General features: G+C 41.5%; 1 protein-coding gene across 1 annotated transcript in view; it reads right to left on the bottom strand.

Annotated features, from left to right (window-relative positions):
- Positions 1–21,345, bottom strand: part of Usp24 (ubiquitin specific peptidase 24) — a 139,988-nt gene that overhangs the window by 5,072 nt on the left and 113,571 nt on the right. Inside the window, exons 53-65 of the mRNA XM_059254608.1 lie at positions 20,952–21,047; positions 20,173–20,276; positions 18,187–18,300; positions 14,286–14,382; positions 11,884–12,000; positions 11,404–11,496; positions 9,945–10,047; positions 7,961–8,082; positions 6,973–7,086; positions 4,996–5,061; positions 3,370–3,436; positions 2,117–2,195; positions 245–320 (exon numbers count right to left, since the gene is read on the bottom strand). Of these exons, the coding sequence (XP_059110591.1) occupies positions 245–320; positions 2,117–2,195; positions 3,370–3,436; positions 4,996–5,061; positions 6,973–7,086; positions 7,961–8,082; positions 9,945–10,047; positions 11,404–11,496; positions 11,884–12,000; positions 14,286–14,382; positions 18,187–18,300; positions 20,173–20,276; positions 20,952–21,047 (1,248 nt within the window). The remainder of the gene's footprint in view (positions 1–244; positions 321–2,116; positions 2,196–3,369; positions 3,437–4,995; positions 5,062–6,972; positions 7,087–7,960; positions 8,083–9,944; positions 10,048–11,403; positions 11,497–11,883; positions 12,001–14,285; positions 14,383–18,186; positions 18,301–20,172; positions 20,277–20,951; positions 21,048–21,345) is intronic.

The following is a 21,345-nucleotide window of genomic DNA, read 5'->3' as shown; positions in this document are numbered from 1 at the left end:
TCTGATACCTCTGACCTCCATAGGCACTAGCGTGTGTGCAAACACACACATGCACACACGCACACACACACACACATATAAAAATAATAACAATAATAAAATAGACCTAAAAAAATATTTGACACCTCAAAGTAGTTTGAGGTCATTCTATGAGTTAAGTTTAGGAAAAAAACCTTTTTCCGGGGAAGATGTGTTGTTTTAGATTCCTATGTTATAGAGCTGGCAAAGTTCAAAATTCTATTACCTTCTTCTGTAACCACTGTACAGCCCAACTCCAGTGATGGGAATTCTCCTTGAAGTATTCTTTAGCAGCAGGACACCTGGTCATCAAGAATATTAGTAGTAGTCAAATCCTTTTTGAAAATATTCTTGCTCAGCTACAGCTGAACTTGAAACATGAAGGCTACTTTTACTAAGTAAATTTTCTCTTTATGTTTGGACAGGTAAAGCCATCATCTGCTTGACCTCCAAAAGGCAGTCAAGGCAAATACAGTGCCTAGTCTCACTATCTCTAACATCTCAACAGTTCTGCTAAAATTCAAAGCTGGGAAACCAAACAAACCTAACTATCAATAAACTGTGTATTTAATAACCAATCTTTGTATATGATTAAACTAATCTTTAATTTTGTGTTAGAAGAAGGGAGAATGAGATTCTGGGGGAATAATTTGAAAGCATCCTTTCCATTTACTTCGCCTATCCAAATAACTGTCCTTCATATCTGAAGAGAGCGCTGAAGATGATGTCGCCATTGGTGTGTGTAGACAGGACACGTGAGGACACTGACAGGCACCTGGGCAGCTGCTGGTAGGGGACATGCCATTGGTCCTAGCACTACTTGGAAATGCCCATCTTGACATGCTGCCATTATCAAGTCTAATCAAGGGACCCGCAGTTGTTGTAGGAAGACACCTGTCTGTGTCCAGAGTACTATGTCCTCTAGAAAAAAACATTATTGCACGTAAACCCTACTTTCCTGTTTGGGAAGTTCAAGCCCAACAAATTAAGCCCAACAAACTTCTCATTCTTATTCTGATACAAGTCCAAGAATGGCCATTTCTATGCCTACAAAGTGGGGCAAAAAAGATGACTCAGTGCAGGTACAATACAGTCACTATAGTCACTGACCTTGTTTGACTATGGACTGCACAGGGCTAGACATCAACTACAGAATGACACACAGCCTGTGGCACATAAACACAGGAAGGAAGTTCTAACTAGAGCATGGACAAACCTCGAAGACACTGCACTAAGTCAGGCAAGGTAGTTATGAGTTGTTGGATGCATGGAGGCAGAAGTTAGAACTGCCAGCGGCTGGAGGAGAAGGAAATAGGGAGTCAGTACTCAGCAGGGGTTCAGAGTTTTAGCTTCGGAAGATGAAAGGATCTAGAGATGGATGGTGATAAGTACAAGTTTTCTTAAAACGTTTTACAATTATTTACTGTTTATGTGCCATGGTACACACACACGTGCAGGCCTGAAAACAACTCCTGGGAGTCGTTCTTCCACCAACACAGAGGAGCTTACGTTACTCAACTGCACGGACTGTATACTTGTTAAGGTGTTATGTATCATCTATTGTGTCATGGTTAAAAAGTACCTTCACTCTGAGGTCAACCTCAAAGTGTAAGTTTAGTTCTAAGACGGCAGGGATGCCACTCAGACCATCTGTGACCGACATCTCCCCGCCGCCAGGCTGCTGTAAGGAGTAAATGAAGTAGTACCAGCAAAGCATCTGGCACAGAATCCTGGTTTGTAAGTGCTCTACAGAAATAGGTGACAGGATTTTGTCTCTTGAGAGACTTTCAAACTGGGGACGTTGGGTTCCAAAGAGCTGCTGGTTAATGGAAAGGACTTCGGGAAAGTTCACTGTTGCACCCGATTCCTGCCCTTCTGACAAGGCTGGTGAGGCACCTTTTCTTCTTTGGAAATTCTGGGACATCTATTACTTTCTAATATCCCCCTTCAGTTTCTTTGGGGAGACAATCTGAATAGGTTCCTGTAGTTTTTAAGCAGGCATGTCCTCAAATCTGTCAGATTCTCTCAGGTCCCAAAACAAGGCAGTTCCCACCCCACAGTCAAACCCACTTCCTCTCTATTTTAAGTTTGTACTTACTTTTGAGCAAGAGTGACAAGAAATTTGACACACTGGTAGCAACGACTGCTGTCCACATGGTTACTGTGGTGCATCAAAGCTGGAGGAAGACAAGACACTTTAACAAGAAGGCCCTGGAAGGTTCAGGTAATAGTGACTGTTCTTGCTCTGGAAATAAGTTTGATAAATGGGTAGGGAACAATTACCTGACTCAACAGAACCATCCAGATTCTAGTGTTTTACTATGTTTAAAAACACAGGTGTATGTAGTAGCTTGACTTCTAGAACTGGAAGAATTACAGCTTCAACTGGATGGTATTCAAAACTCCCCCACACTGCTGCCCAGACAAGAGTAGTTAAAACTATCATTTGATAATGGAAATTTATCAAATGTTCCCTATTTTCTATTTTAGCAATTTAAAAATACTTACTCTTTACGTGTTTACGCTTTTAGGTTCCAGAGGACCTGGTATGGCTGACGCTAGGATTACAGTACTTTCCCCAAAACTGGGCTAGAAATCTTTGAGCTTGTAGCTCTTTTTCGCCCTACATGGTGGCTGCTAGGTTTGCTCCTCCTAATGCTGCCATGTGCTGCTTAAGGATGGGGATATATTCTGAGATTTGTTTGGTAGGTGAGGTCTTTGTTGTAAAAGATCAGGGGGAGCTTATGCAAAGGAGAACCACTAGTGACATAATCTTATGTGACCCTATTTTAGGTATAGTACACCAGTGACAGAAATGTTCTGTGAACCATGATGGTACACAACAAAATCCAGTGTCTGTGATGAAAGAGTTCTTTGTGGATGGTAGAAGGTGGACAGGTATGTTTTTACTGAACCATTTCTAATGCAGAGTGTATTAAAAATAAGTCACATTTCTACAAAAGAAAGCCCAGACATAGAACATGGTAGACAATGGACATGTGGGTCAAAAGACCACACTTCATATATCTGTCAGTACTGTGAGTCTAGGGCGTTAGGTTTTCTTCCCATGGCTGCTGAGGAAGAAAAAGATTTGTCACCAGAAAGACACCTTTAGCGTTTAGAAATCTTTATAGCATTCCTGAACCTTCCCTGACCTGGGAAAAAACCCTAGAATGGACCTACTGCGTAGAAGGACAGTCTCCTGGTCAGGATGAGGAACCCCAGTGGCAATAACAAGCTGTCTAATGGAGCAGTCATCTAAGTCAGGGAGAGCAGAGGGGCCATGCCTGAGGGAATGGAGTTTATTTATAAATTCACTGCAGGCACTTGCTCCTTAGCTGGTATACTTGCCTAGTAATCCATTTTCTGTCTCAAACACAAATTTGACTCGCTCTACTTGTATGGGATCTTCAATGACCTGTCAGAGGAAGGAGACAAAGTTAGCAACCGACAGCAGCAGCAGCAACAGCAGCCTGTGCACAAGCTCCTGGTCTTTGCCCACAGCTCTACTCCAGGGGTTCGCCTCTACAACAAAGCAAATACGAAGGGATGTTACACAACTGCCATCTCTAACTCAAAACCAAAATATAAAACTATCAAAGATCCATTCATTTCCTACATATGTGGTTCTAACAACTCTATCCATAGTTTTCTGAGGGCTGAAGACAGATGTTTTGTGTTCCTAAGGACACAAGCTCATTTTTAATTTATTGAGCAAAAATGTGGTTAAGTTTTGCTGTTGGACAGGCTCTTGCTGCACCTCCAGTTATTGGCATTGAGTGCTGGGCACTACAGCCCACTGTTTGGTCTGTTGCTGCCCAGTTCAATAATACATAGCTCTGTATCATTTCCCAATGTTTATAGAACAGGACTGGGGTCAAAAGGAAGAAAAAAGATCAGAAAGACAGGACTTTTAGCAGATGACATCCATCAAGTATTTCCCATGACGTATTTTTAGATTTTTAAGCCATTCAGTGCCTCTGCACTAGGTTTTAAAGGGACACAGTCTCTTTTCTAGGAGGCCCTGGACTAGTCTCTCACACCAGCTCATTCCAAATCGTGACATTCTATTAGTTCTCTTTCCAACTCATCGGCTCCTTGCTGGCCTTCTACCCTCTGCCTCATTTTCTTGCCAGGATCCTGCAAGTCCTCCCAATATCCAACCCTGCTTGTTTTAGTTCTCCCTTCAAAACAATTGCCAAAGGCGTCCTGCTATGCAAATGAGCCATTTCACTTTTCCTGCTTAAAACATTTTCATGGCGCACCATCACAGACAGCAGAGGCTGGGAGATGTGGAGATGAGCAAAAAGGCATGTTTCAGGAAGTAGGAGTGATGGGAAACTGAAGGGTACATGCACATTCAAGGAAGCATATGGTTACTTCTCTTGAAATAACCTGTTTGCAAGAAATGGAACCAATACGGCTTGATCACTTCATATTCATTGGCTAAATAAAACCTGTGTCCTATAAAAGAAGTTGCTGTATCCTGGCACTGGCAGCAGAAGCCTTTCGTAACCTGTCTTTGTCATTCTACCCCATCTGCGCCCCCCCAGCTCTCCTACATGGCTGTTCCATCCTTTAGTCACACCAGTCAAGTCCATAGAGGTCCTCTGTCATAACAGTGTCATACCTGCAAACCCAGCAACTGACCTCTGAGCGTTGCCCTCAGGGTTAAGCACAGTGACTCACACAACTGAGGCCTCAATACAAGTTAACTGTCATCCATTCCTCCTCTGGGCACTGAAGTATAATTGCCTGTGGTTTTGCTTGGCTTTCTCAATATACTGAAAGCTCTTAAGACATTCACTGCTGCTCCTCTCTAAGTCAATAATGCATGGGACACATAACTGCTATGAAGAAGAGTCAGTAAACGCAGGCAAGCTGAACAAAAACCAGTAAGGAACTAGTGATTCATAAACACATGCTAACTTGTAAACATGTAAATGCAAGCGAGTCAGCAGAGACTGTGCGACTTACCAATATCTCATGCAGTAGCTGGAATGTATTCTTTAACTCATGGGGTGGAGCAGTTTCTAGCTGGTTCTGAAAACAATTTTGTGAAAGGATAAAGATTCTGGTAACTTCTCAGTGGAAAGCACAGTTCTGGAATCAAGTTCTAGTTCTACCACTGTTTGTCTGTCCCAGTCTGTCAGCTCCTCTCAGTGCCCCAGTTTCCCCAGATCCTTAGCCAGGAGCAAGTAAGCCTCTAAGGCTCCCTCAGTTCAGTGCTCCACGGTACTGTTACGTTATTAGAAATGTGAGGAAGAAAGGGAGAATTCTGAGTCACTAACAACCAGTCTTACACAGCTACATCCACACTCTACTCTTCCTTCTAAGGGATGCCGGTAGCAAAGAGAATGAAGAAGGAAAACTCTCAGGTAAGCTTTGAGTGAATGTATTAAAAAGTCAGTTTATGAAACAGAAAAAAACTGCTAAGATACACTAAGAAACAAGGTTTATAAAATCCCTTTCTGCATTTAAAATTGATTTTTACTTATGTGTATGTATGCACATATGTGTGCGGGTGTCCACAGAGGCTAGAAGAGGGCATTGAAAATTCCATGGAGCTGGAGGACAGGCAGCTGGAAAGCGCCTGGTGTAGGTGCTGGGACTGATCTCTGGTCCTACTCCAGCCTGTGCAGAAGTAAGCTGGAAGATACTGCAGTTCATCAACACACTTCCAAGGTGGCAGGGATGGCACCTATAAAACACTCTGCCTAGGGTTACATGGATCACCACAACTTCGAAGGCCAGTTCTGTCTTCCTGTTTTGTAGAGGGAAGCTGCTTGGGTTCATAGTCACAGAGTGAGTAAGCAGACAAGAGGATGAGGACCGAATGCCTTTTACTAAGAGCCACAGACACACCTCACTAAGTACCTGCTACTTGTTAGCACCAGGCATATCTCCATTACAAACAGGAGTATGAAATTCTACTACACAAAAGAACTTCCGTGGGTAGGAACTAGTACATCAGTGTGAATTTCATACAAAGACCTGAAAGGAAACATGCCTATGTGACAGGACTGCTCCTTGGGGCAGAGTGGGAAGTGGACTATGGATGACCAGAAGTACATGCCAAAGTAGACTTTGGCCTTATTTGTGTACCTGTATTTTTTCACCAAGAGAATAAAAACCGTATAAGTATGTAAAGATTTAAAAACTAGTAAAATGACATGTATACTTGAACACTTTTCTAGTAACACCTAGAAAGGCGGTGAGCAATGTGGTAAGACACAGTCCATAGCCAAGGTCTCAGTCCCAAAGCCCTACTCCATCACCGGCTAGCTGTATGACCCTCCTTACTCTGCTTCAGTTTCAATGATTGGAAACCACATCGATTTCATGGACTATTTGAGAAGTAAGTGAGTTAAATGTAGTACATTTGACATAGTTTTTGTGTTTAGTGGGTGCAGTGGGTGAGGTAGTGATTACTGTATTGATCAGTGCTTTTTAATTAATTATATCACTGTTCTAGAAGACATGAAACCCTATTTTTTATTTTTAAGACACTACAGGTAAAAATAGTTACAGCTGTGAGACAATTTCACCCACTAATGATCATCAGAACATTAATATTATTAAAGTATTATCCTGAACTAGTTAAAAATTGCACCACACGCAAATGCTTACCACCAGGCAAAGGGCTAAGGGAACTACGGTACACGAAGGGATGAAATATGGGAAATTACATGACCAAGTGAAAGATAGAATTATAAAGTCAATAAGCTCTTAATTATATTAAAATACAAAGACAAAATAAAAAGATATAACAGAGAATAAATTAAAAGAATGCTCCCGTGGTCATCACTAAATAGTGGAGTTATGAATTCTTTTCTTAATTCTGTAAAAAGAAACAATACTATGTTTACAATTAGGAAAAATGAGCAAGACCAGGCTCTCTGGGTCTCCGCAGAGCGCAGGCTACAGCAGGTATGGCTCCCGTAACTAAGGTACCTTAATGAAGTGCAGCATCGTGAAGGAGAAGTGCTCATTACAGAAACAGCAGTACACCACCATCTCCATGAGTGCCAGCAGGGAGCCAGTCAGCTCGCGCAGAGCAAACATGACCTGGTGGGAGACACAAAGGAGTCAGCAGGCAGCGGTCTGTTCCTGCTTTCCCCAATTTTCAGAGATTAAGAACAACGACATTGTCCTAGAACCGGGTTTCTTGTTAGAGGTCCAAGGACGATTTCAGCGTGTCCAAGCCTATCTGTCACTTTACACAGGTCTGTACAAACATGCACTTTTACCCCCCCAAGGAGTCACCTTCCTTTTCAAATGCAAGCATTCTCATGAAAGGTTAAAATAATTACTAACGATAGGAAAATAAAATTAAACAAAAAAAGAGTAAAAAAAATTCCTATGATATGTTATCCTTATCTCCATGTCAAATCAGATTATGGAAGTCAGAATTTACAGGAAGGTAGCCCTGGGTAGAAGGAGAGCTGGCTGAGAAGGCATACAACATGTGCCCTGTGCAGGTATGGGGACAGCCCACATCCACACTCCTAAGGTTCACATACACATACTTCTAGGCTGCAGTGTTTTAGGACCAGGGACAAACAGACTGGGGACAAAACCTTCTGATAATGAAGTTACTTTAGAGGTGAACTGTTATTCACCTTCTCCTGGGCCTTAAGGGTAGTTGGTGGGGCTGGAATGGAAGTCTAGTTCTTGGACAAAGTAAGATGATTAGGGCCCATGTAACACATTTAACCATCCATCCACGCAGTGCTGGACACGGAATATGCTGGGCAAGTGCTCCACCATTCAGTCATGCCTTATCTCTAATGTTTTTGAAATGCATATAAAAAATAAGCATTTCTTCTCTTAACAGTATTTCCTTTCACCAGAGTAACTTGAAAAACATATCAACAAAAGGATTTCGCTCAAATAGGAGAAAAGAACATAAGCAAATGTCTTCAGCACAGCAATTACATACCTCTAACAGATAAGGTTTCCCTTCAGACAAGAACAATAAGGCTTCGACTTCCTCGTGGAGGGGCAGCAGAGGGCTTGAGGGAGCAACACTAATAGGTGGCCGTTGTTTGAATATGCCAGGAGCTTTAGGAGACCCAAGAAACAAAACATAAAGCACAACTTGTCTCACTTGGAAATGTCCCACGAAACACGTCCACCAAAGAGAAAAACTCTCAGGTTTGCACACACAATTGCTGAGTTCTTACAACTCAGTCCTTTAGTCTACTGGACCAAGGAGCTATGCAGACAATTCCTATTTTTTCTCAGATTTGCCTCAGCTATAGCTTGAAAAGGTACCCAAAGCTGCTACCAAGAGACACTGGTCAAGTCATTGTTCTTTAAGCAATTGTTTGTGAATGGCCAGCTATGCTAATGCAGACTCAACCCGCACCAAAGGGCTGATTCTAGAAAAATGAGAATGCACACTCTTACTTCCTTTTGTAAAACTGTTTGAACTCACACAATTAGCAGACTTTTGTCTTTTGAGATGAATGAGTCAGATGTAGGAAGCAAACTGTACTCACAACCATGTGTCATAGTTAGCTTTAGCCGTCAACCTGACACAAACCAACGGTCACAAAAGAAGGAAGCTCAACTGAAGAACTGCCCAGATGAGACTGGCCTGTGGGGCATTTTCTTCATTGCTAACCTGTCTAGGATGAGAGAGGTGGCTGAGCAAGTGGAAGGGGCAAAGCAGGAAGCGGCACTCCTCTGTTGTTTCTGCTTCAACTCCTGCCTTGGCAACCCTTGATGATGGACTCTAACCTGTAAGCCAAACAAACTCTTTCCCCACTAAGTCGCTTTAAGTCACAGTGCTTACCACAGCAACAGAAAGCAAACCAGAACTCCATTCATGTGCCTGCCCTTCAATGTCCCTTTATATGGTTTTGAAGTATCCTTCAGCTAGAACGATGCACTCTGGGATTTGTCTTATTTCCTGCCTTTAGATTTTACTATCCACATTATCCACATTACCACCACACTTGGAGCTCTATCACTTGCTAGCTGTGAACCTGTGTCTTTAAGCTTTCTCATCTACAGAAGGGGATAGTACCTCTCCAGTTTGCCGTGGGGAATGAACAGAGTAAATACAAGCACCATGTCAAAGTAGAGGACACAGAGAACACTCACATAGTTAGCTGCTTTGTAGTACTACTGTGGGATGGTCAGGACAAAGCCCATGACCAGTACACAGGCACAGTACACGTGTGTGATTAGGATACAGAAGTGTAGTTGTGACTCTTCTATTGGTGGTGAGAAAACAGAAAATGCTACTGTTTCTAACCTGTATTAAAAATACTTCACAGCCGGGCGGTGGTGGCGCACGCCTTTAATCCCAGCACTCGGGAGGCAGAGCCAGGTGGATCTCTGTGAGTTCGAGGCCAGCCTGGGCTACAGAGTGAGTTCCAGGAAAGGCGCAAAGCTACACAGAGAAACCCTGTCTCAAAAAAAAAAAAAAAACAACAAAAACAAAAAAAAAACAACTTCACTACTGTACATCTGAACCTCCTTTTCTGTCACCAAGTACTTTGGTATCTTATCTAATTAATCCTTACTATACCTAGAAAGTTATTTTTTAATATTTTCATTTTGTATGAAGGGCCATAAAGGTCGGGTGGCTTAGTTAAGTTCACAGAACTTGGAGACAACAGCCTATACCTTGGCTATTTTTCCTACAACATCAGTTGCTCACACTATGATGATGAATGAACTTTGAATTAATCTTTAAAATAAACTTTTTCTTTCCTGCATCAAATCAATGATTAATTTATCTTCTCTTGTTACTGATAAACTAATTAAATAAGGTGAGGTTTAGCATTAATTAAAACAAAAACTTTAAGTGCTCCTCAAATACCAAATAGTCTGTTGAGAAACAAACACTATTCATTCCTAAGATCCTAAGATCAGTACTTCTCTTCATGCTTCTCATGTATAGTCAAACTTACCAACATTCCTCTGGGAAGAGACATCTGTATGCAAGACCAGCAATGCGACAGTGTTGTGGAGATTCCCAAATTCCCGTGCTTGTGCTGAACTCCATCGGCGTATCTATCGTTAGAGAAGATTAAAACATGCCACCATTCTGTGTGGGGAAAGGATCTGCTAGCTGGTGATTTACTGAACCATGGTATCTCTCAATGCCCATAGTAGAGAAGAGGTCAACATATAAAAAGTTACTGTCTAATAAAGGTGTCTCAAAGGGTTTGCTGCCCTGAAAAACATTAACTCAGATTCTAAAATCAACCCATTCAAAGCATGTAGTTTAGGTTGGGTGCGCTCATGACATGCCAGGTAGTTTTCCAGACTCAGTGTAATGGGAAAGCCCATGAAGCTGGAGGACAGGAGGCCTGGCCATGTGGCAGCCCCTAGTGTGCTGTATAAGTGGGCACATTCTCCGTAACAACGCTTCATGTAACAGCAGAGATAATGCTAGCTGCTCTGGCCACTTTGTGGTTTTGAGGACCAAGTGAAATATAAGGATGAAAGCACTACAAAACTAGTGTATTCTACAGATGCAAGACAATGTCAAGTGCATGTGCAGGTCAAGTACAGTGAACTTGAGCCAATCATCAGTCCCTGGGATGGGTCTGGACGAAAGAGAAGTACTGCAGATATCAACAGTCAACAGCCACAGCACGCTATGGTATCAGGACTTGCTTTTAACTACTTAAGTGTAACAGCAGCTAGGTGATGTGACAGGGAGCTGAGAGAAGCTTAGGAGCTTAGGTGGCAAGTCTGCCCATGCACAGCATAGCACACAATAAAGAACCTCAGACTCCAAAATCCTTAGAGCTGGGCAGATTCCTGTTTCACCAACACATGTGCGTTGTGACCTTGCATAAATTACATGGCACAGTTGTGCTTAAATACTTGTCACAGAATGGAAGTGATACTGCCTACTCTACTGAGTTGTATGTATCCAAACTACCACCATGGTCCACAAGAAGTACTCTATCATTACTGGATTCTAGCATTTTATGTATTTAAAAATCTACCAAACAAAAGAAATATATGGATGGGAAAAACAGAGCTATATAGGAATTTCTAACAGGTCATGTATGGACACATCCAACCACATATATAGTATGTTCTGGGAACTACCATGTTCCTAGCATTTGACTGAGAGTATCACACTGCAGTATAATTCAGTTTTTAACAGTCTAGCTTCACAGATGGATTCCAACTACCCTCAAAACATTCACTGCCCTAGGGAAGGAAGGGGAGAGTTCTAAGGCCACCAATTTCTTTTCCTATTGAACCTCCTTTTACTAATCTCCAAAGACTTTTAAGGTCTTCATAGCACTACCACCCAGAACTAAATGAAGTTAAAACATTTACCACCCACAAAAAGAAACAAAATGAAATCCAACAGCATCTCACTGAGAAGAGGAAAACAGTCCTTACTTGACTGTTCTGTCGATTGACTCCGAGGAGAAAGCTGATCATGTGTCGCAGCGCTGAGTGCCGCAGAAGAAGATCTCCAGCCCTAATACCTTGCTGTCACAAGGCAGTAGAATGACAGATTATACTCTCAGCCAGATAAAAGTTGTTTTAAAAATACAGTCAGACGAGACATTTCAAGAAACCCCTATGTTAAGTGCTGTAACTTCTGTGTAGTGAACACTTGTTCACATCTAATTAAACACCTCTGGAGCCTTACATTGCATCCTGTGGGAAACCACCCACGCTGCCCTCCACTGCCGTAGTAACTGTACCTACTTGTGTAGTAATTCTGGCAAGTCAAATAATCCAGTCACTTGGATTTAATTAGAAACACTCACGAAACCACAACATAGAATGGAATCTAATATTTTTCCATGTATGAATTATTTTTAGATTATAAACCTACTGCATTAGGAAATACATTAGAAAACAATAATTTACCTTTTGTACAAAAGTGTTGAACAGGGAAAAGTACTGAGCACAATTTTTACAATTTTCTGGGACATCTTTATCCAAAAGAGCAAGCAGGACTTCCAGTAACTGATGAAGGCTTTTTAACTGGCAAGAGGAAAGAGGAAATTATATATAAAAAAAGAAGAGAAGACAGACTCTTGTCACAGGCTTAGTTTGAAGTAAACCACCATAAGAACAAAGGGAAATTAATATAATCCAGTCTTAGATTTAGATGGATTTATGCTTTGGAGAGCAAACCAGAATTATCCTTTTTACCTTCCAGAGCAGTGTCAGTACTGTAGGAGAACTAAAGAGAGGCTATTGTATTCCCTAGGCACCAGAGTCCAGGTCACAATTCTACTGGCCCAACTGTCACATTTTCTCCAGAGCTCTCTCTCTGTCTTACAGAGAGGTGGGTACAAGGGGAGATGGATTTCTGAATCCCTCCCTCCACGAGGCTGCTTCTTCACAGTCACAGATGCAGAGAAGAAAACACAGGCACAGGCAGAAGGGCCAGAAACCAAGCCGATGGAGCAAATGGAGAGCAACAGCCTGACAGATGACACGGTAATACCGACTGGACTAGGAACTTACTTGAACGCCCGCTGACGCCTCATGGAAAGCTTTGAAAAACATTTTATTTGTTTAGAAACCATTTTGGTATGACATTGCTTCTGCTTTCTCTCCCACCCCAAAGGTTTCTGGACAATTCCCTGGAAATTCATCTATTATTCAAGCATTAAGACCAGGCTCACTACTCTCCTAGTCCTCTGAAGATGGTATTCATAGACTTCTGGAATACCCCATCCACCCTGTCACACCCATTGTAAATACAAGTTAGCACTTACACAGCACTTCATTTTCAAAGTACTTTACAGTATAGATATAGTGGGTGGCAAGCGGTGTAATTTCCATCATGGGGAAAACAAACACAAAAATACATCAGTTGGCTAGCAAATAGAATTGACTTCAGGAAGTGGCTCCCATGCTTAGACCCTCTACTCCTTTCTCTTCCACTACTTGCTCTTCTGCCTTTAAAAGGTTGGTGATGTTCTATGACCTAACTCTAAGGAGACTGCACTAAATCTGCCTTTTGACTTTAGAGTATACAGTAGAAGAAGGAGAGCAAGAGAGTTCTTAGGTAAGCATTCCTGAGACACCTTAGGCAACTGGAGTGTCTTCAAGCAATGGTATTCACATTGTCTAAGCAGCTCCCTACTTTAGACTGCCTGCACCCAGGTACGGTCTTTGCTTGATGAGAGGTTCTGCTGCTTATACTGATGAAAAACTATTGCTTGACAGGATATGAAAGTCCAATGTCTCCTGGAATCGAGAGGAGCACTTTCAAGACCTTCCTAAAGAGCATATTTGGCTTCCTGATTCTCTGGCTGAGCATCTGGTCTAATAGTGCTTGCTAGAATGGGTGGTACTAGAATGGGAACTAAGGGCTTGGGTGCCCAGACACTGGATCTGGAACATCCTCCTTCAAGGATATGCTCAAAGTTGCATAGTGAAGTCAACTTCTGATTCTGAAGCAGTCTTTCCTATAACTTGTAATTCATTGATACACAAAATGCCTGGAGTCAATGTTTGTAATGAGCCAATTTATTCTAAAACTTATTTTTCAAAGTTTTCCATGTAGTATCAGCTGTTTGAAACAGTGAACGTGGGGAGTAACTGTTGTACTTGAGGAGACTTAATAACGGAATGAACAACCAGACTGATGATATACACCACAGACTTCCCCATAGGTTTGAACCCTTGGGAACTGAAGATTGGACTAAACACCATAGTTTGTTTTCTCATGTGTATGCTGAATCGGGATTCTGAAGATGTAACTGGAGAGAACAGGGTTAGGAAGAAGAAACTATTCCCTGAAGGACAGAAACAACACTCAGGGAATGATGAAGACCGTGAAGGAACTACCCTGCCCTGGGATGAATGGCCCTGGTTGGCTGCCAAAAGCCAGATCAGGAAAACAGCTCTTGAGGAAACAGCCAAGGGTGACTCTGAATGTCTAGACTGGTGTGTCGAGACAACTATTAGTCCCTGAGAGAAGACTGGCCAGGAGTATTCTAGAAGGACAATCCTAAAGCAGACAAAAGCAGACCTGAACTCTTCTCAGTTTTTATCTAAGTATCTGGAACAGAAAGAGGGACGGACAGAATGCCTTCTATCTTGGCATATATCAGAAAGTCACTGCGTATGTGCATGCACGTGCGCGCACACACACACACACACACACGCACACGCGCGCGCGCACACACACACACACACACACACACACACACACACGCATGCTCAGCCACCAATTTTAGGTCTTCTTTCTTATTGTACAACTGAGAACATCTGATAAAAACAGAATACGTAACGTCGACAATGAGACTGACCTTATCCTGATAAAACAAGGCACTGTCTAAGGTCTTCTCCAAAATGGTGGCCACAGCAACACGTACTTCTCTCACACTGCACTCCAACAAGAAAACTCTAAAATAAAGAGAAACACGTTATAAAGAAGGACACGAGTGTGCAACCCTAGCCTGCCCTACACACTTCTAATCTAACAGCCACGTAGTAAAATGACTCAGAGGTACTAGTTCAAGTATCCTGAGACCTTCCAGGCTCAGTCACAGCAAGTGCAGCTTCCCCAGATCATTCCAAATGCTGTAAGTGAGACATGGCAACCAGACAGATGGGTTATGCTGCAAGTCCACCAAGACAGTAACTCAAATACTGAAAAGACAGTAGATACCCACACAACATTTGCACTAAGGCTTAGCCAGATGCATATGCTCCTGAGGAATCCTGTATACCTCCTGATGTAACACTAAATAAAAAAAAAAAAAAAAAAAAAAAAAAAAGAAAGTAGATCTAGAATCGGGGAGGTCTAGTGGGTAAGTGGAGACAGGGGATGTAAGCATTGAAGGTTAACAGTCACAAGAGACATATACACTAAAGTCATGCTTGAACTTTGTAGGACACGGATCTGTACAAACGTTATGGCCAGACTATATTCTGAGTTATTTGGGGGGTGGGGAGACTTAGTGGAGTCTAAGAAAATATGAAGGAATTCTTAATTTTGTTTGGTTTGAAAATGTTAGGGTGCTTATGCTGGGAAAAGCCAAACTCCTTTACTTGATAGAGACACATGTTGAAAAATCAGAGAATTCTGTGTCTGAATTAGCTTTAAAATAGAAGAAAAAATAACTTCATGCATGGAGACTGTGATGCATAAGAGAAAGCTTTGCAAGATACTTCTGGCTACCTTGATGTCTGTTTATAAATGTCTACAATAAAAAGTCCTTAAAGAATATAAGTATTCTTTATGTTAGTGGTTCATGTTTCTTTAGGTCAACTTGCAAACATTCACTATTACAAAACCCACACAGACCTACATCAAAAACTTGCGTAAAGAAAGAAGTAGCATGGGGTGTTGATATGAAAGAGGCCATCATCATCTTCATATTTCAGTTACAGAAATATTTGTATAGGCTATCTATCCATCCTCACTCCAAAATGTAGTAAAATCTGAAATCTGTGGGTGACTATATAATGTCACTATTGGAAAATTCTATATCATCAAACAGTTAAGCATATAAAAAAAATGAACAATATTGCATAGAATTACCTCCAGATTATGTTTACATAAAACAAAGTGAATAAATGTTTGTATTTGTGTTCCATTCTAAGACACATCACTGTAAATGCAAATATCCATCAATTCAAAGAATTTCCAACACAGTCTGGTCCCAAGCATTTCAGAAAAAAGATAGTCACCTTACGCATGCTCTCTTCTTTCTCTCTGTTCTGCATTAGTGAGGACACATTTTAATTAGAGCAATGATAAACTATCTTGAAGGCTCTCTGGGCTGGGGAGATAGCTTAGTAAAGTGCTTGCCCTGCAAACATGAGTTCAAGCCTCAGAATCCCCAGATGGGTTTTTAAAAGCCAGGCAGACCCAGTCTTAAAGAAAGGTGAGCGCCTCTGCTCCTGAGTATGTTTTCTGCCTCCATACGCAAGGGCAGCCAGGTGCATCCACCCACCCACACATACATAAGCACACACAAATAAATATCCTGGAGGTTCTAAAGAAAAGAACTAGATAAAAACCATTTAAAAAAAAAAAAGATTTTAAAAAAGATTTATTTTTGCTTTATGTGTATGGATGTTTTGCCTGCACAAACATACACCACACACATGCCTGGTGACTTAGGAGGCCAAAGGAGGGCACTGGACCCTGGCTCTGGAGTTACAGACGGCTGTGAGCTGCTGTGTGGGTCCTCTGGAAGAGCAGCCAGTGCTCTAACCATTGAGCTTTCTGCAGCACCTGTTATTAATCTCAGAAAAGTCACAGCAACTGAAAGTAATTAGACCTTATAGAAAAGATCACGTAATCCACTGGGATGCTTGACAACAGGAATACTAACAACTACTACCAAAGAAAGACAATTTCTCAGGAGACAATCAAAATCAAGTCTCCCTTTGTATAAATAAGGCGCTGAATGAAATATTTTCTATGCACTTTACAAATGTATAATCATTCTTTGGCACAGTTCTTGGGAGACCTACTGGAGAAATATTTTCAAACTGAATTAGAAAACAGGGTAAAAGGCTCTCTTTACTGCACACTTTAAAGGGGCAGTACATAACTCTTCCAAGAAATGTATACAGTCTGTCTTCATGAGCCGGATGCATATGCACGGTGTGTGTGAACAAACAGTTGAGTACGCGTCTATGGCAGGCCCGCTGTGTGCAGCAGGGAACAAGCAGACTGGATTCTGTCCTTAAGAAGCAAGCTCAACTGGACACACACACACACACACACACACACACACACACACACACACACACACACAAAACTCTAAGGAGTACGCAGAGCAACAGGGCAGGTCTGCAGCAGTCTCTGAGTATGTGTGAGCTGACATTTGAAGGAGCAAAAGGCGATTCCTACACCCAGAGCAGAGGGAACAATGTTCCAGACAGGAGTATCAGGAATAAGGGGCTTACGGCAGGTGAAAAAACCTCAGCATGTTCAGTGAGCCAGTGAGTCAGGCTGGCTGAGAGGTGACTGAGAGCAAGCCTGGAAGTACAAGTGAAGACTGAGTAAAGCTTGTGGATTTTGCTGTAGTGCGAGGCGGATCTACTACAGACCTTTCAGGAAGGAGTAGGCTTGGGATACAGCTCAGTGGCAGTGTTCACCCACATGTGTGATGCCCTCCGTTTTATCCCAGTAACACAAAAAATAAAATAAAAATCCAATTAAATTTCTAGCTTATCACCAGCCTAGGCTCCCTTAGTAGAGAGGGACCTGCATTTCTCACTTTCCTGCTGTGTATCTGTTTTAACACAAGAAATACCAGAACACATCTGTATGCCGACAGAAGTGACCCAATGGAGGAAGTCTCCCAGGTAAAGATAAGGAGCAGGAGTTAACTGCAAGGCCAAGTTCCTTGGGAAGGCTTGCAGACAGATTCATTTGGAGAGGAGAGGATGCCTTATAGCCTGGAGATGGAAAAAGACTAGAGCAGGTGTGTGGTATGTGTGATAAGTGACCATTTATTAATCACTTTCTCAGTGACACCCAAGGCTAGGCTACTAGTCAGAAGTGGGGTGATCTCACATGAGAAGGTTAGAGCCAAATCAGAGGGAAGAAGAGCCTACTGGGGCCAAGGAGACAGGATAAGTTCCCATTAACATTGAAGGGGTCTTGCTGGGCTCCTCATATAATGATGAACTCGTCAAGGATAAGGGAAGTTGACTCAATAAACTCAACTGGGAGTAAACAAAGAAGGTAAACAAAGAAAGTGATTTGAGACTCTAGAATTTTTATCTGAAAAGGCACATTCTTTTTCTACTCACAGGTACATAGGCAATGTACTATCATAGCTAACTTTTTTTGGGGGCCAGAATCTAAGCATAGTGTACAGTAATAGGGCTGTAATAGTAACCTCAGATTCCCTAGTTACTTGTTACCAGACTGAGTACCCGAGGAAAAGGACTTGTATGCTTCTCCTGAGCCAGAGCAAGGATTAAGGGTCTGCACGCTGTGAACATCTGGCAGCCATCACCTTACACTCTCTCCCTGCAGTCACTGAACCCCTTGCCAGCATCTAGTCCAAAAGATGATTTTGGAGTGGTCTAATTTCCTTACTGCTTCCGTGAAAAGCTTAAAATGGATTTTAATCTGAAAAAACGATTTCAAGTTGAAATGTAACGGGTTTGAAGAAGCTTTACTTCTAAATGATAGGAAAGGACACAAATTTCTTTTAATTAAGAGATCTTGACACTTACTTTACCAATTCCCGTCCTTCAGAGCTAATAAAATACTCAACAAGCCACTGACAAGCATCCAAACTCTTTGAAAGTAATGCTTCAATAGTAGCAATCCATTCTTCAGTATCAACCCTTTTAAAAGAGCGAAGAGCAACATTAGGCCCAGCAAGTGACCCCAGCGTGTCGTTTCATAGTGTGTCACGCCTGTCCACCTTAATCCACTGTGGACAGGAACCAAGGTTAGATGAAATGTTCAGTGACTACCCACTTACATGACTCAGTGTCTCCATGTTAGGTTATTCATGGTATAACTCCTTCTCCCCCCACAGGACAAAAACATGTGCAGGTGCCCACATCTTTGACTTTACTTGTACCTCTTGATCAGTTCACTTCAACTAATGAACACCAGATCTGTAACATTTTGTCTGGCACAACTAAGCTGGTGTCAACAAGGGCTCACCTTTAGAATAGCTTTTGTCTTGTATTGCTAAAATCATTAACATGCTTGAAGCATAATAATGTTTCAAGATTTGGACAGAGAAAAGGTGGCCTGACTATATTACCCATAATCTCACACCACTCCTGAGACCCCAGTGACCCCCAAACACTACAGACAAAATGGAAACAGTACATATAGCATGTAGATACCATGAATACATTTCACAAATGAAAGTAGCAACTGAATTTCTCTACTTAATCCTATGCAGACCTTAAAGGACAGATATATGTTCTCCTTTTTAACATCACATAATATTGTTATCACTCAATGTACTTTTGGTTGTTACATATAAAATGAGGCTCCCATTATTAATTATTTTTCTTCAAGAGTCTGGCTGAAAAATCTTTCCCCAAACCCAGACTTGATAAGCATACTCACTTTGCTAGCCAAAGCTCCACTGTCTTCTAACTTTAACTCAAGTCTCCTCTTTCTCCAGGTATTTTCCTACAAACCATCCCTCAGCTCTCTTTCTCCTTCAGTCACATATGAGGACCAATAATTACTAACCCAGAATCTATAATGATCCAGGCACCTTATCAGGTGTTGGAGATAAAAGCCAGTAATGAAAAAGATGCTAACGATATCGATATCCGGAGCTCGTAACATCACTGAAAGTCCTGCTGCAAACTCTTCCATGAACTGCTACTGACCACAGCCCACACTTCCTAGTCTGGCACCTAGTGATTGGTCTTAATTGAGCCCTGCTGTGGAATGTCATTCTGTATGCTGTGAATGTGTGTTGCTCTGATTGGTTGATAAATAAAACACTGATCGGCCAGTAGCCAGACAGGCAGTATAGGCGGGATAAGCAGACAAGGAGAATTCTGGGAAGAGGAAGGCTGAGTCAGGAGTTGCTAGCCAGACACAGAGGAAGCAAGATGACAAGGCAGAACTGAGAAAAGGTACCAAACTACATGGCTAATCATAGATAAGAATTATGGGTTAATTTAAGTGTAAGAGCGAGTTAGTAATAAGCCTGAGCATTTAATGGCCAAGCAGTTATAAATAATATTAAGCCTCTGTGTGATTATTTTTATAAAAGGCTGCAGGACTGTGGGTGAGAGATTTGTCCTGACCACAGGGCCCAGGCAGGACCAGAGAAATCTCCCAACTACAGAGACCCTTACAAGTAAATATACAACTTTCAGAAAAATACAGCTAACTAGTCACACATGGGTGCCTTAAGCAAATCCTGTTTGCTACTCTAGATTCTTCCCTTCTGCCTAGGATGATGCCTTCTCTATTTGTTCCTTTTAAAATACACTGACGGCACTGACAGATATGGTTCTGCCCAGTTTTTAAAGACATGGAATTTATGTCTTGTAGCACAGCAATTTCTTTATCAACCCTTCTCATCAAACCTTTCTGAAAGACAGAGGCTATGTCTTGTAAGCTGGGCACATCAGGCAGTACTGAAATACTTTGAAAAGCTGAATTTATAAAGTTATTTTTCCATCGAATTAACCAGTATTTTCTGTAACAGACTCATAAAACATTATTCTTACCTGAGTTTTTTCTTTGTTCGTAGGTAAGTTTGGAAAAGGAACTGAATGGCAAGCTGCAAGCTCACCTTTGCCATACAAGGATAATACGGGTGCTTTAGTTTAGTCTACGAGAGGGAGGACAAGAGGATATTTTTCACAAGTCTTACAGATCATTACATATTTATACAAACCTAATCTTAGCACATAGGAAGTAAAGGCAGAAAGGTAAGGAATTCAAAGCCATCCTCAACTACATGGAAGTCCTTGGAGATAGCCTAGACTACATGAAATCCTGTCTCAAACAAACAAACAAACAAACAAACAAACAAACAAACAAAGCAAGCCTAGCCAGCTAGTAACAGTAAACACTCATTTATATTTTTTAAAAAAGTTAGGATTATTCATTTTTAAATGAAGCCCTCTCAGAATAGTCTTTGCCCTTTTTGGCAAATTATAACAGTAGTACTCTAGACAAGGAAGTACTGGAAAGTTAATTTTGAGTCTGACACTATATGACAACAGATTAGGAAAAGTTAATCCATAAAGCATAGGAGCAACTGATAAGACCTCAGCCACTAACCTCACAGTTCCTCAAATTTGTCACAAAATCTAAAAATTCAGTATGTGTAACCCACAGCACTCATAATCCACACTGCACAGCCCCAAAGCTGCCTGCATGTTGGTGTCACCCACTAAGTAACACATTTATAGGAAATGGGGTTTTGCATGTAGCTGAATGCTAATACCTGAAATAAGGGCATCATTTTTTTTTAGTTCTTTAGTTACAACCAGCTACTTACGGCATTCAATGATGCTAAAGACAAAACAAAACTGAAATAGTCACTACTGTACACGTCTCTATTCTTCATAAACTTGAGGTTTTCATCTCTCACCATCTACAAAACAAAATCAGTGATTATTTTTAATGAACAGCTAAAATAATATGTGGAGGGTTATTTTTACCAAAATGTTTAGGTAATAGGGTTTGTAAAAAACAAATTATAATTTATAATTATCTTTTTTTCAAGCTTTGAGTTTTGTAAAATGAGAGAGAGAAATCTTCCTTTAAATCTAAGGCACTGTAGAAAGGTAAGCTATCACCTCTTCTAATCTCCTTTGGGGAACTCAGCAGGCTGTGTGAAGAGCCAAACAGAACTCCCTAAGCACAAGCATCTCCATACCTCCCCGGCTCAG

Source organism: Peromyscus eremicus, chromosome 2 (genome assembly GCF_949786415.1).
Source record: "Peromyscus eremicus chromosome 2, PerEre_H2_v1, whole genome shotgun sequence".
Taxonomy (NCBI): Eukaryota; Metazoa; Chordata; class Mammalia; order Rodentia; family Cricetidae; genus Peromyscus; species Peromyscus eremicus.
The sequence above is the reverse complement of the archived record's forward strand: the minus strand, read 5'-3'. Positions and strand labels throughout refer to the sequence as shown.